Source organism: Styela clava, chromosome 7, assembly GCF_964204865.1.
Source record: "Styela clava chromosome 7, kaStyClav1.hap1.2, whole genome shotgun sequence".
NCBI lineage: Eukaryota > Metazoa > Chordata > Ascidiacea > Stolidobranchia > Styelidae > Styela > Styela clava.
This window is the reverse complement of record NC_135256.1, coordinates 2,914,095-2,926,727: the sequence shown is the minus strand read 5'-3', so window position 1 is coordinate 2,926,727 and position 12,633 is coordinate 2,914,095. Positions and strand designations below refer to the sequence as shown.

Below are 12,633 nucleotides of genomic sequence, written 5' to 3'. Positions count from 1 at the left end.
TTACAATAACACAATTGTGCGTGGAACGCGACAAGATTATTTTGAAAAATTTGACACTATCCTCATTTGAGTTGTGCACCCCTGGTGTAGAGGGACTGAAACCTATGGGCAGGGGGTACCTTCACTTGGCTATTACAGCCAGTCCCCGGACTCGTAATAGAACTAAAATAATTAAAATATAAATGAAATTATGGCTTAACTCTAACCTGGTACACATACTACGGGAGTACCGATTGATGTGGATGACAAATAAAAAATATACAAACAAAGCAATGTGACGTCATATTCAGAAGACAACAATCACTTATAATAGATATCTTCATTCTTGCATTGCATTTCATTAATGTAACAAAGTAAAAGCATAGAATAAGGATAAGTAGTTGAACCTACAAAAACTCAATCAGTATCACAATATGTCAGTAAACCGTAAATACACGGAAGTATCAGGTACTTCGTCAAGTACCTTGTCATTGCCCAATCACTAATTTTCTAATGTGTTGTTTTTCTTGCTAGGATAAAAATTTCTCTTTTATCCAACCAACGGTTATTAATTGTGTTTGAAAGAAACGAATCTTTTTACTACCAATATTTCATTGCTTTATGGTGGTCAGTATCGGGACAGTACCAATCATCAACTCCTGAAAGAAAATATGCTTACGACATCACCTATTACAAAATGACAAAAACAAAATTCGTTCAAAATAAATTATTTATAAAGCCATTGCCTGTATTCATGTCTCAAGAACAGTACAAGTTGAAGAAGTGGGTTTTGCTTTGTGCAAGGGGGAATATAAATTCACAAACAAAAACAAATTATTTTGTATTACCATTGAACACTTTCATCATCATATGAATATTCTTTCCTAACATTTGTGTTCCAGCGGCAGTAAGTTGGGGGAAATCGGTAACATAAAACACAAAGCAAGAATGACTGATCGCCTTTTTGTATAAGACCATGAAGCATAATTGAGGCAATACGTTAAACCAGTGTGTACAAGAAAAAATGCGAGGACCGCGGTGATTCGTCAATTTTGATTGGTGTCTCCTTATCGATTAGTAGTTAATTTTTACACTATACATGAAATTCACTGACTGAATACAGATTGTAAAAAGATGCAAAAACGGATAATTCGGGATGAAAGGAGTCGCGAGAAACCAATACCGGTTATCGAGCGGCGAGGCCCGTAATTATTGTAACAGTAATAAAATGCAATGAAAAAGTCAAACGATGATTTAAAGAAAATTGATTAAGGTAATACATTAAACTGCAGGCATATATAACAATGAAATATAAAGTGTGCAAAACATAACATTCGATTGTTCTTATTTGAAAAAAAAAAACAAGAATTAAGAATGAAGTACACAAAATGTGATAATTTTAATCTACTGGCCATTCACTCATTAAGTATACAAACACTGCCAGAGTGGATTCAATAGCAAGAGATGGGTCGTTGAATAACTGTATCAGGTAATGGAAATAGGGAGAACGGGGGACTTTCTTACAAATGAACAGTGGCCCCTGGTTGTTAACAAATGGTCACATACAATAAGTATTACCTAGTATTTAAAAATCCGCAAATTCTACATGTCTCTTTACGTTGAATATATTCAATTTCGATAATATAAATCATAATCAATCAGTATTTCCGCTGTATACTGTCAATTACCAATATTGACTCATGCAGTTGCAATTGCCTAATACAGGCGTCGAGTTTCAAATGCCGGAAATACTGTTAAAACTATATGGCAAATCAATCTATCTCTCCATGTATGCTTACCATTGAAAGAATCAAAATGGATCAGCGAATTTATATCCACAGAATTGAAACAAACCCCCAGAGAAGTCAATACAAGCATTGATGAGATTCAAAAATTTGATACCAGGTTCTGATTTGTATCAAACTCATCAATAACAGGTTTCCTAATTTCAAAAAATGTATGTATGTCACTACGTTAATTATACATGTATATATTTCGATGATATAAACCAGAACCAGTCAGTACCCGACCTTTACGATTGACTGTGCGATATCCAATTACCAACAAATAAATAAGGACACTCCCAAACTACGAGTACCAGGTTATAGTTAGGCCATAATTTTATTCTGATTTTCTTTATTTTAGTGTTATTACAATTTGGGGAGTTTCAGTGTTAGCCAAGTGAGCGACTACACCCCCTGCCCATAGTGATCAGTCTTTATACAATTTGATGTAAAATAGGCGAACAAAACTAGTTACCTCCATATTGGTACACATACTTCTGCAGCGTCGCTGAATTCATGATCTAGTTCTGGTCACCATGTAAGCTACACATGACACGCTTTACACATAAGTCTAATACATAACTTCCAAAAAGCCAAATTTAGTCACCAGTGATGCAAGTTGTCCATTTGTTGTGGCCATCTAACGTCTTAAACAAAAAACGTTCTCGCGAACCCCCTGACTTTCACCACTGTATACAAGTATAGTCAATCATAAATAAAAATTGACTATTGAACTCTTCAAAGTATTTCAGAAAAGATGGTTGAATTAATGATTTATTTCTTTACCATGCTGAAAATACGGTCTATACATACACAAATTAAAAAAAATATAAAATAAATCGCATTTCAATTTGAGGTGTCAATATCAGAGAAGTAGCAATTATCAATTTGATAACAAATATGGGACCTCCAGAAGTATGTGCACCAAGATGACGACCATTTTGAACATAGTATGTGTACCAGGTTAGGGTTCAGGTTGTGTGCCATCTTGGTGCACTTACTTCGGGAGCGCTCAAATATGTGCTAAAGACACCCGAGAATAGGATGACAAAGCTCGTCTCAAGAATACTTCAAGTTGAAGAAGTGGGTTTCGCTTTGCAGAATATTAATTCACAATCAAAATATTCATTTTGGATTACCATCAAACCATGCTTATTTATAATGTTAATTATTTTTCGCAATCCCTGTGTTTTAAACGCATAGGTGGGGAGAATCTTTAGAATACAAAATAAAGCAAGAATCACTGATCATATCCAACATTCCCTTTAGCGACGGCTTTCCGTATAAGCACATGGAACATGATGAAGACGAATAACATTATTAGAGCAATACATTAAACTACAGACATATATATATATATATATATATATATATAAATGAAATACAAAGTGTGCAAAACATAACGTTCGATTATTCTTATTTGAAAGAAAAAACAAGAATCAAAAATGGAGTACGCGAAATGAAACATGTGATAATTCTTATCTACTTGTCATTCACTCATTACGTACACACTCATTGGAATTAGTGTCGTGTTTTTAAATCTTTGAGAGTAGAGGTTTGTATCTCAATTTCGATAAACTAGATCAGAGGTGGGAAAAGTTTTTGGACCAAGGCGGCAAACATTTTGCCCACCTAAACTGGAGGGCCATGCAAGTGTGATGAAAAAAGTTACATTTATAAACAGTATTTATAGTTTTACAAAAACAATAGTGGAAAACAATAAGCCTCGTATCACTAAAATTAGCGGTTATCTCAACAAATTCCTTGAGTTATTTTTACCTTCTGGCACTTATAGGCTAATGGACAAAAAGTTCGAACATGCATCTTATTATAGATATACAATCGGTGGATAGTCTCATTAAATATTAGATTTTGTGTGAACAAATGAATCCGAATAACTTGGTTATCAGATTGGTATTCGTCATCCTCTGCATCAAAGGGTTTTTAAATTGGGATGGATATGCACAAAAACGAATAGACAAAAAGTTCGAAATTGCATCTTTCAATGCGAGTAGTGCTGTAGAGTGGGTAGTAGTAGCGCGAGTAGTACATACAGTGCTTTGTCGAGTGTTAGATTTGATATGAACAGATGAATCCAAATAACTTGCTGGTCGGTAGGGTATTCGCCATCCACGCATCACCAGTCAAATCATAAGGTATATACACGTACACTCCGGTCAATGCATAATCAGGATGAGGCGGTTGATTGGAGGCCGATGGTCCCGTACGCCAGTCCACGAAAGATGGAATAATACCTTTCTGTAAAATTGAAAGAATTAAATTTTGCAAAGTGGCAACTGCAAAATTTGATGGACTCGGATCAGTGTGTGCAAATGGCAGAAGACCCTATTTCTTAACGATGACGTCATTCATTCTACAACGGCTATAAATATTACGAAAGTATTTCTGAGACCCCCTCACTACAAGTAGAGTCATTGGCGGAACAATAAATCAGTATTTATCAATGACGCTCCACTAAATTAGAGTAAGTGCAGTTCCAAGAAAACGTAACGATTTGATATGGACCCTTATTAGATTGCCAGTTATGATTGGTATGACGATAGCAAGTCCAGTTATTTTTCCAGTTAAACAGACTTCACGTGTCGTACGTATTGAATACGTAATCTATTGGTTTCTATTTCCAGCAATGTTAATAAAAGATTTTGTTTGCGCGGTTTTGGCAGGAATTCTTTATCAGAACTATATTATTAAATTCCAACAACTTACCGCTGGGTCAAATTTTATTCCGGTCCAGAAGCTTCTGCCTCCCGACGTCCCCAAATTTGGTGGGAATTTTCCACGAATATAAGACGTTATCTTCTCGTACGAGGCTTGATTAGGAATGTTAGTTAAACTGGAATTAACAGATTCACAAATAGCCCAAGCTTCATGTGAGGTAATCGGATGGGAGACATCAAGAAATTCATCGTTAATATCCGTCCAGTAGCAGGTATCATTTATCCTCAATTCACATTCTGCGAAATATAAAACATTGGTTGCCATAATGTTTTTATCAAAATCCGATATCAGATCGCGCGCACTCAGTGGAGAAAGCTTACATAAGAACGAAGCAAGGAGTCTGGTATTTAAAAAGATAACGCACTTTGGGGAAAACTCGATTAGATGAACGAGCACATACATTAACTTACAATAAGCGTTTTTACATGTGGAATTTTAAATAATAACTGTAAATAAAACGGATCTTTTGTACAAAGCGTTCGCCAACGCTTAAAATAAGAAAATTAGTAATTATCCATTTACGCTTAGGAATGCAGATTGCTATGGAAACTCAAATCATTCCTAACCCTAACTGGATAATTACTAACTTTCTATTTTAAAACATGGCCGGGGTGTATTTTTAAAATTTCACGTTTTTGCATTAGTGGTACGGGCTTTGTACAAAAGATCCGAAAAAGGCTTAAAACACAATTGGAAACTTACTTTCGATATCAATGGTCTGTGTTTGCGAATCTTTGGTAGCCGATTCAGTAACCGGAGACGACGAATTGAGAACGTCGGTCATATCAGTGGCCATAGATGTGCTAGGCTTGCTATAATCTGAGATGCTTTCCGACATTGTTGTCGTCGAAGTGATATCCTTGCTTTCAGCGTCACTTATCCGGTATGAACAGATAAATCCAAATAATTTTCTCGATAAATTGGTATTTGCCATCCACGTTTTATATTCCGAATCATAAGGTATATGCACGTACACTCTGGTCCATCCGTCATTTTGATGAGGCGGTTGATTGGAAGGAGCTGCTGCTCCCGAGGCCGTTGGTCCCGTACGCCAGTCCACGAATGATGGAACAATCTTATTCTGCAAAATTAAAGCATTGACTTGTGAAGCTTCTTTTCAAAAAGAATTAAGTTTATCGACTTACACATTCGCATCACATTTTCTCAAACTGGACTCGAATTAAAACGTGAAACGCGGTTGAATCGAAAAATGAATTATATTGATAATATTGATTTGACTTGATTTATTTTGCAAGGCGACAGCTGCAAATTTTAATGGTCTCGTTTCTATTCCTATAAATAGTGGGATCCTCTATTTTCTAATGATGATGTTACTCATTCTATAACGGAAAAAAAAATATGAATGTTCTCTTTCTGGCGGCCGTCACTCTGAGAGGAGTCATTGACGAAACCATGAGTCAATATTTGATCAGTGACGCACCAGCAAATCACAGTACAAGCAATTCGGAGGAAACGAAAGGCTCAATACGGCGTCTTGTTCGCTCTTTAATTAATTATTGACCTTAATTCCGTGCGTATCAGCTAAGCAAATGATTCAAACTTCTCTAAGGTTAATGCAAAATCTTTTTAGCTCGGTTTTGATAGTAAATACTGTTGTTCGTAATTTTAGTTCAAGAACTTACTTCTGGGTCGAATTTAATTCCAGTCCAGAAATTCAAACCTTCCCACACTGGCCGACTGGGGAGTTTACCACGCAGATAAGACGTTATCAAGATATACGCGGCTTGGTTAGGAATGATAGCTAAACTGGAGTTGCCGGATTTACAAATAGTTAAAGCTTTTTTGAAGTCGATGATCGGGGACGATGTGTTTCCAACAATAGGAATCCTAACATCCGTCCAGTAGCAGATATCATTTATCCTCAATTCACATTCTGCAAAATATAAAACATTGGTTGCCATAATGTTTTTATCAAAATTTGATCGCGCGCACTCAGTGAAGAAAGCTTACATAAGAACGAAGCAAGGAGTCTGGTATTCAAAAAGATTGGGGAAAACTCGATTAGATGAACGAGCAAATACATTAACTTACAATAAGTTTTTACATGTGGAATTTTAAACAATAACTGTAAATAAAACGGATCTATTGTACAAAGCGCCCGCCAACGCTTAAAATTGGAAAATTAGTAATTATCCATTTACGCTTAGGAATGCAGACTGCTCTGGAAATTCAAATCATTCCTACCCCTAACTGGATAATTACTAACTTTCCATTCTAAAACTTGGCGGGGGTGTTTTTCTAAAATTACACGTTTTTGCATTAGTGGCGGGAGCTTTGTGCAAAAGATGCATGACGCGTTCGGAACACAATTGAAAACTCACTTTCGATATGACTGGTTTGTGTTTGCGAACCCCCGTTAACATTTTTGGTAGCTGATTCAGTAACCTGCGACGATGAATTGAGAACATCGGTCATATCAGTGGCCATAGATGTGATAGACTTAATATAATCTGACATTGTTGGCGTCGAAGTGATATTCTTGCTTTCATCGTCACTTGTGGTAGAGCTTCGAGTTCCTTCGTCCTTTGAGTCGCCATTTGATGATTCGTCTACATTTGTTGTTGTCGTTATGGCTTTCTCGTCAATCTCGTCAAAAGTTGAGACAATAGTTTGGGTTGAACTAGTTGAGTGTTTGGCGTGATCGGTAACTGCGGAGACGTGGGTACTTGCTGGGGTGGTTTCAGATGGTTTCGCGTTGTGGCTGTCAATATTGGTCTTCGTGAAATCATTCCTTGGAGAAGTAGTAGTCAAAGATTTGTCCTCAGAGATTTTAGTGTTATGGCCGGCGGACGAGTCAGTAAAACGCGGCGTGGTGATTGTTTTTTCTCCGAGGTCCTCGGTACTTTGGACTGTTGAAATATCAATCTCAGTTGGAGTAGATATAGATGTTGCCTCGGAATTACTGGTGCTCTCGTCTGCTGGTGCGTCGGTTGTTATTGTGTGCTCGGAGATTCCATTGGTTTCGGCGGAAGAAACGTCAGTAAAATGCGACAAAGTCGTTGGTATTTCTGCGGGGTGGTCGGTACTTTGAACTGTTGCATCCTCAGTTGGAGTAGATCGTGATGTTGCCTCGAAATTACTAGTGCTATAATCTGCTGGTTCGTCGGTGCTCAAAGAATGGATCGTGGCTGTATCTACGACTCTACTTGAGGTGACATCGGTCTCGGGGTTAACGTTTGGAGTTGTTGCTCCCAAGTTCTTGTGATTTGTAGTCGTTGTGCCAATATTTGTAGCAGTTGTTGAATGAGTGACGTCATTGTGACGAAATAGAGTAGTAGATATCGTGAGATCAGCGTTTGGATTGTCTCGTAATAAAGCCTCAAGTTTTTCGGTCAGTTGTCGCCGCAAATCTGCATGAATGCAAAGTTATGAACATATAGGTTGCACAACAATGTCTAAACTGTTATATTGAGTTTTCCTAATCATGAAATCACCTCTCCTGGAGTGTAAACCAGTCTTTTCAAATAATACTGCCTTTTTACGTATCGTTAGATATCTATGGCCGCATATATAGGGTCATGTTCCGAGCGGAAAGTGTAAATAAGCCTTGTATAAAAGATATGCAAATGAACCAGCTTTGTTTATTATTTTACATCGGGCAAATGAACTCAGTTAACTGTTGAGTAATGTATCAGACATAATTTCAAAACTATGATGTCATGATAAAAAAATAATAATGTGACGTCATATTAAAAAAAATGACGACTTTTAATACTGAAGGGGGTACTTTATAAAACTGACAACATAACAATGTGGTACCAAAGCGTGTTGATATGCCTTTGCGGTTTATCATCGCCTACCCAAATTATTTGACCCTGGATAAGATGAGGGGCAGATGTGCGTAGGTTTGCGTGATGAATCCTCGTTTCAAGATTAGGTCAGTGGTTTCCAACCTTTTTTTCAAGCGACCCAAATTTTTTGAAAAATAAATTTTGTGGATTTGTGCGACTTGCTTGAATACTAGTTGATGTGTAATGCTTTCATGGCCGCAAAATTAACTCCCTATCTTCACATAAAATTCATTTTTTCGGAAATTAACACGAATTGAGAAAGCTGGGCTTATATTCCATGAGGGAGTTTTTGAAATCGAGGCGTCGCTTTACTTAAGCAAAATAGATGCGTCCAAGTTTTTACGCTGTTATACAACATATACAATTACAATTGACACTTCAATACAAATATAAATAAACGATAAAAATTACTGGAAAATAAAATCATTAACTTTAACGTTCTGGTTAAATAAAACTAGACTCAAAAATATTTTCAGGCGACCGTAGGTTGGGAAACGTAGGCTGATTTAGGTGACTGTTAGTTTTTCATGCATCACTTCCTCGTAAATCATACATAATAAAACCAGTGATCTATACCAGGGCTTCTAAAACTGGGAGTCACGACCCCGGATGGGGGCGCGCAACGAATTTTATGGGTTGCAAAAAGTATACCGATTTCATACAAAGTACTATATCTATTGTACTTTTTTAGGCTTTTAGTTCGAAACACGAATATTAAAACTAGTGCAAAACGTAGATCTCACGATTTGAGAGGCGCGCTCACATAATAATGTCGACTTTTATCGTAAGACCCGAGAAGCAGCGCGCTATTCAAAACAGGGAGTCGCGAAAAAAATTAATATATTGAAAGGGGAAGCGCTGATCTATACCAGTGACAAAATCCAAAATTTCAAAAACAGGTTCTTTATTTTTTCGAACTCACGAACAACAGGTTCCCAAATTATAGTAAACCATGCCGAACTTATAGCGTGGACATTTGCACCCACAGATTTTAGCACCCGCATACAGATTGCATTCGTTGACATTTGTACCCATGTATATTCGCACCCATGTACATTTGCACCCGGGGATATTTGCACCATGTACATTGGCACATTTCCACTAATGGACATTTGCAACTATGTGCGTATGTTGGGGAACACTGATTCAGATGACTGTTAGTTATTCATGCATTACTTCCCCGTTACTCATACACAGTACAACCCGTGACTAGATATCTATATTACCAGTGACGGAATCCAAAATTCCACTTATGGAAATTTGCACCTAAGTACGTGGGTGCAATCCGTATGAGGGTGCAAATCTGCGAGTGCAAATGTATGAGTGCAGTCGTCCTGGGTGTAAAAATAATGGTTCCCACTAAAATAATACATCACAGTAAATAAAATGATAAGAACAACTTGAACGTCTTGTTCACTAATGTGTGTCACTACGTAAGCTACATTAAGATGACACGCTTTGCATAAAATACCGTCTTATCGACTTTCCGTTCCATCGTGATAAATATTAAAAGTTTCCTTCAACATTAATCCAACATACCTTCGCTTTGGATAGCCTGAAATAAAAATTAAACAAATGATTAGTTATTTTAGGCCACTCTGCAATCTAGGGAGGGGTACTGTATTTTTTCAAGTAACAGATTTTTCTTGTCTGCTTGGCATAGTTTGTTACACCCTGGGTTACCCCAGCATGGCGGGGTTCGAATCCCCACATCATATTTCCTTAAGATGCAACTGTTGAACGAACACCAAACTTTTCAAATAAATTGGTAATCATGTTCGAGTCTCAAACTCGAGAATTATTAGATAATGAACATACCCCCGAAATTTAAATATTTGCATGGTGAAAGTCTTTCAAACAAAAGTTGCGAGCCAAAACCCAAGTCTCTAACTCAGGCTGGTATGAAACATTTATATCGCTTATATATATTCAAATTATATTAGAATAATTCCCTTCAATGTGCATGGATTGTGGGATTGTAGGAACAATCATATCGAATTGAATTTCGGTAATTCGTGCAAAACTATTATTATTAGTTGTAATTACCATCAATAATGTTTGAACCAAATGTATCGTGAACAACTTACTGCAATCAGATCCTCTTTGTTGTTTCTTGAAGAAGATGAGTCACCTCCGATTTGAACATTCAGGGAAATTTCGACTGCAATAGAGAAGACGGAAATACTTTTAAACTTGTGTAGGTAAATTCGCTAAAGGTAAAGTCACGCGCGGTCACTTAGAAAAAAAGGGTGCCTGATCTCTGAGAATTTCAGGAAAAATATTTTAACCGTTAACCAGGTAAAATTGATCGTTTAACTGCAGTGCGGCGTTTGACGTATTAGGTTTAAATTTTAGCTTGTTACGTCACAATGGTTTACCCTAGTATTACTCAAAATTATTCACGGATCAAGATACTTCCATGGTGGTAAACAATATATTCTGACCGGAAACCGTTTCTAAACTTATCATTGTCAAATTTTCATGATCAGCAAAACCAGTACTTTAAATAATTTTTACATTTTCAGATGCTTATTAATACAGTTATTATTTTGAATTAAACGTCACGGGAGATAAATTTGTGATCAACTAATCATTTTTAAAGAAATTGTATAGTATAACGGTGATTTGTACCTGAGATATCAGTTGATGGTTGAAAAAAAATTGTAACCGTTAACCATTTTAAATAGGTTAACCGGTTAACTCTTTTCCTAGCCCCAGCCAAGGGTGCTCCCAGAGTATATGTACCAAGATGGCGCACAACCTTAACATAGTATGTGTACCAGGTTAAGGTTCAGGTTGTGCGTCATCTTGGTACAAATACTTCCGGAGCGCCGTGAAAAATTATGGCGTCAAAAAAACTTGGGATAATTCTGATAGTAAACAAGTTAGAGCTCTCGACCAATCAAGTTTGACAGCTAAAAAACACATTTATGACGAAAGAAGTTTCTCAGGTAAAGAATGCAAAAAAGGTCCGACGCAGTGGTGTTTTTATTCAATATCTGTTATATTCGAAAAACTTCGACAGACAGGTAAGATATCAGTGGCTGTTTTTACTTTGCTTTGATCCGAGCAAAATGCATTAGGTCAATATAGAAAAATCTCTTCCCTCCTCACACCACATGCTGGACTGGGCTACGCTCTTGGCCAAAATCATTGCAATATTTGAGTTGAGTGATATCTTCAAAAATCTCTATTATGTAGCTAATCTCAAAATATGCAACGCTAACGCATGTCATACTTAAAATATTTTGAATTTTATAAACGTTAATTATGCATAATCATTACTGTTTGTAAGTAGAACAAACTAAACCAAAAATCATAAAAGACTTTTTAGACACCAGTAGTTGTTTGTTGTGCACCTTCGCTTTGAGCAAAGTAATATAACAATTCGCAGAAACATGATAAACTTTATGAATGAAATCGCCCTGCGCTCCCAAAATTGCAAGCCTCGAAGAAAAATAAGTCTCAAATTACATGTCACTTTAATAACACACAGGGTAACCCCCAAACAAAAAACATGGCATTTGAAACATATTCTTCAGACGGTGAAGGGAACCTAACTTTCGTGCAAAGCGTCCAATATTACTAATACTTTGGGCAGAGATATTCTGATAACAATAAGTGCGAAATTGAATTTTCCTGGAAATCTTTAGAACTGGGAAAACGTAGTGTGACGTCACCAGCAACCACCAAAACTACTATTGTCAACATATATATACCAAAGTACATATAGTGTTAAACAAATTTTCGTGTATTTTCTTTTATGAGGGTCACAAAGTACCTCTAGAAAATGTGACTTGAACAGTACTTGAAACGGAACTTACAGCTATAATCCTGTTAAAATGAAATATCCGACTTACCCGATGTCACAGTAGTAAATCCAAAAACACACAGGAATACCACCGCAGCAGAAAACATTATTGATGCTATCGTGGTGGCTCTAAAATCGACACTACCAGTTTGCAGTGGGGCAAATTACAATGTTATTTCCCTGTGTGATTAAAAGTCATTCAGCGAATATACGTCATATCATTTGCATGGATACCATCAAACAGTATAAACAGAATCAATTAACTTTTAACCACGCATATTCCATATCAAACCAAGTTTAAAAGAATACAGATCGTAAGATATGAAATATATACTACCAAGGCCGGGCAAAATGTAATGAACACTTCAGGCGCGCTTTGTGATTGACCCATGCTCGGGAAATGATATATTCATCACGGAAGTAGTTCAATGATGCGCGCGTCATTAAAATAATTCCATTTACAAAACCATGTGGGATTTTAAAACAAGAGGATGCAGTGAATCAACGC

The 12,633-nt window shown here is 36.7% G+C and overlaps 1 protein-coding gene across 1 annotated transcript; it reads right to left on the bottom strand.

Annotated features, from left to right (window-relative positions):
• Window positions 1-2,338: 2,338 nt before the first annotated feature.
• Window positions 2,339-12,619, bottom strand: LOC120327784 (uncharacterized). Its single transcript, XM_078114803.1, has 8 exons — window positions 12,175-12,619; window positions 10,402-10,475; window positions 9,854-9,869; window positions 6,845-7,873; window positions 6,146-6,396; window positions 5,205-5,583; window positions 4,491-4,738; window positions 2,339-4,022 (listed from the first exon to the last, which is right to left on the bottom strand). The coding sequence occupies exons 1-8, from the start codon at window positions 12,230-12,232 to the stop codon at window positions 3,834-3,836; spliced, it is 2,244 nt and encodes a 747-aa protein (XP_077970929.1). The 5' UTR covers window positions 12,233-12,619; the 3' UTR covers window positions 2,339-3,833.
• Between the last annotated feature and the right edge of the window lie 14 nt (window positions 12,620-12,633).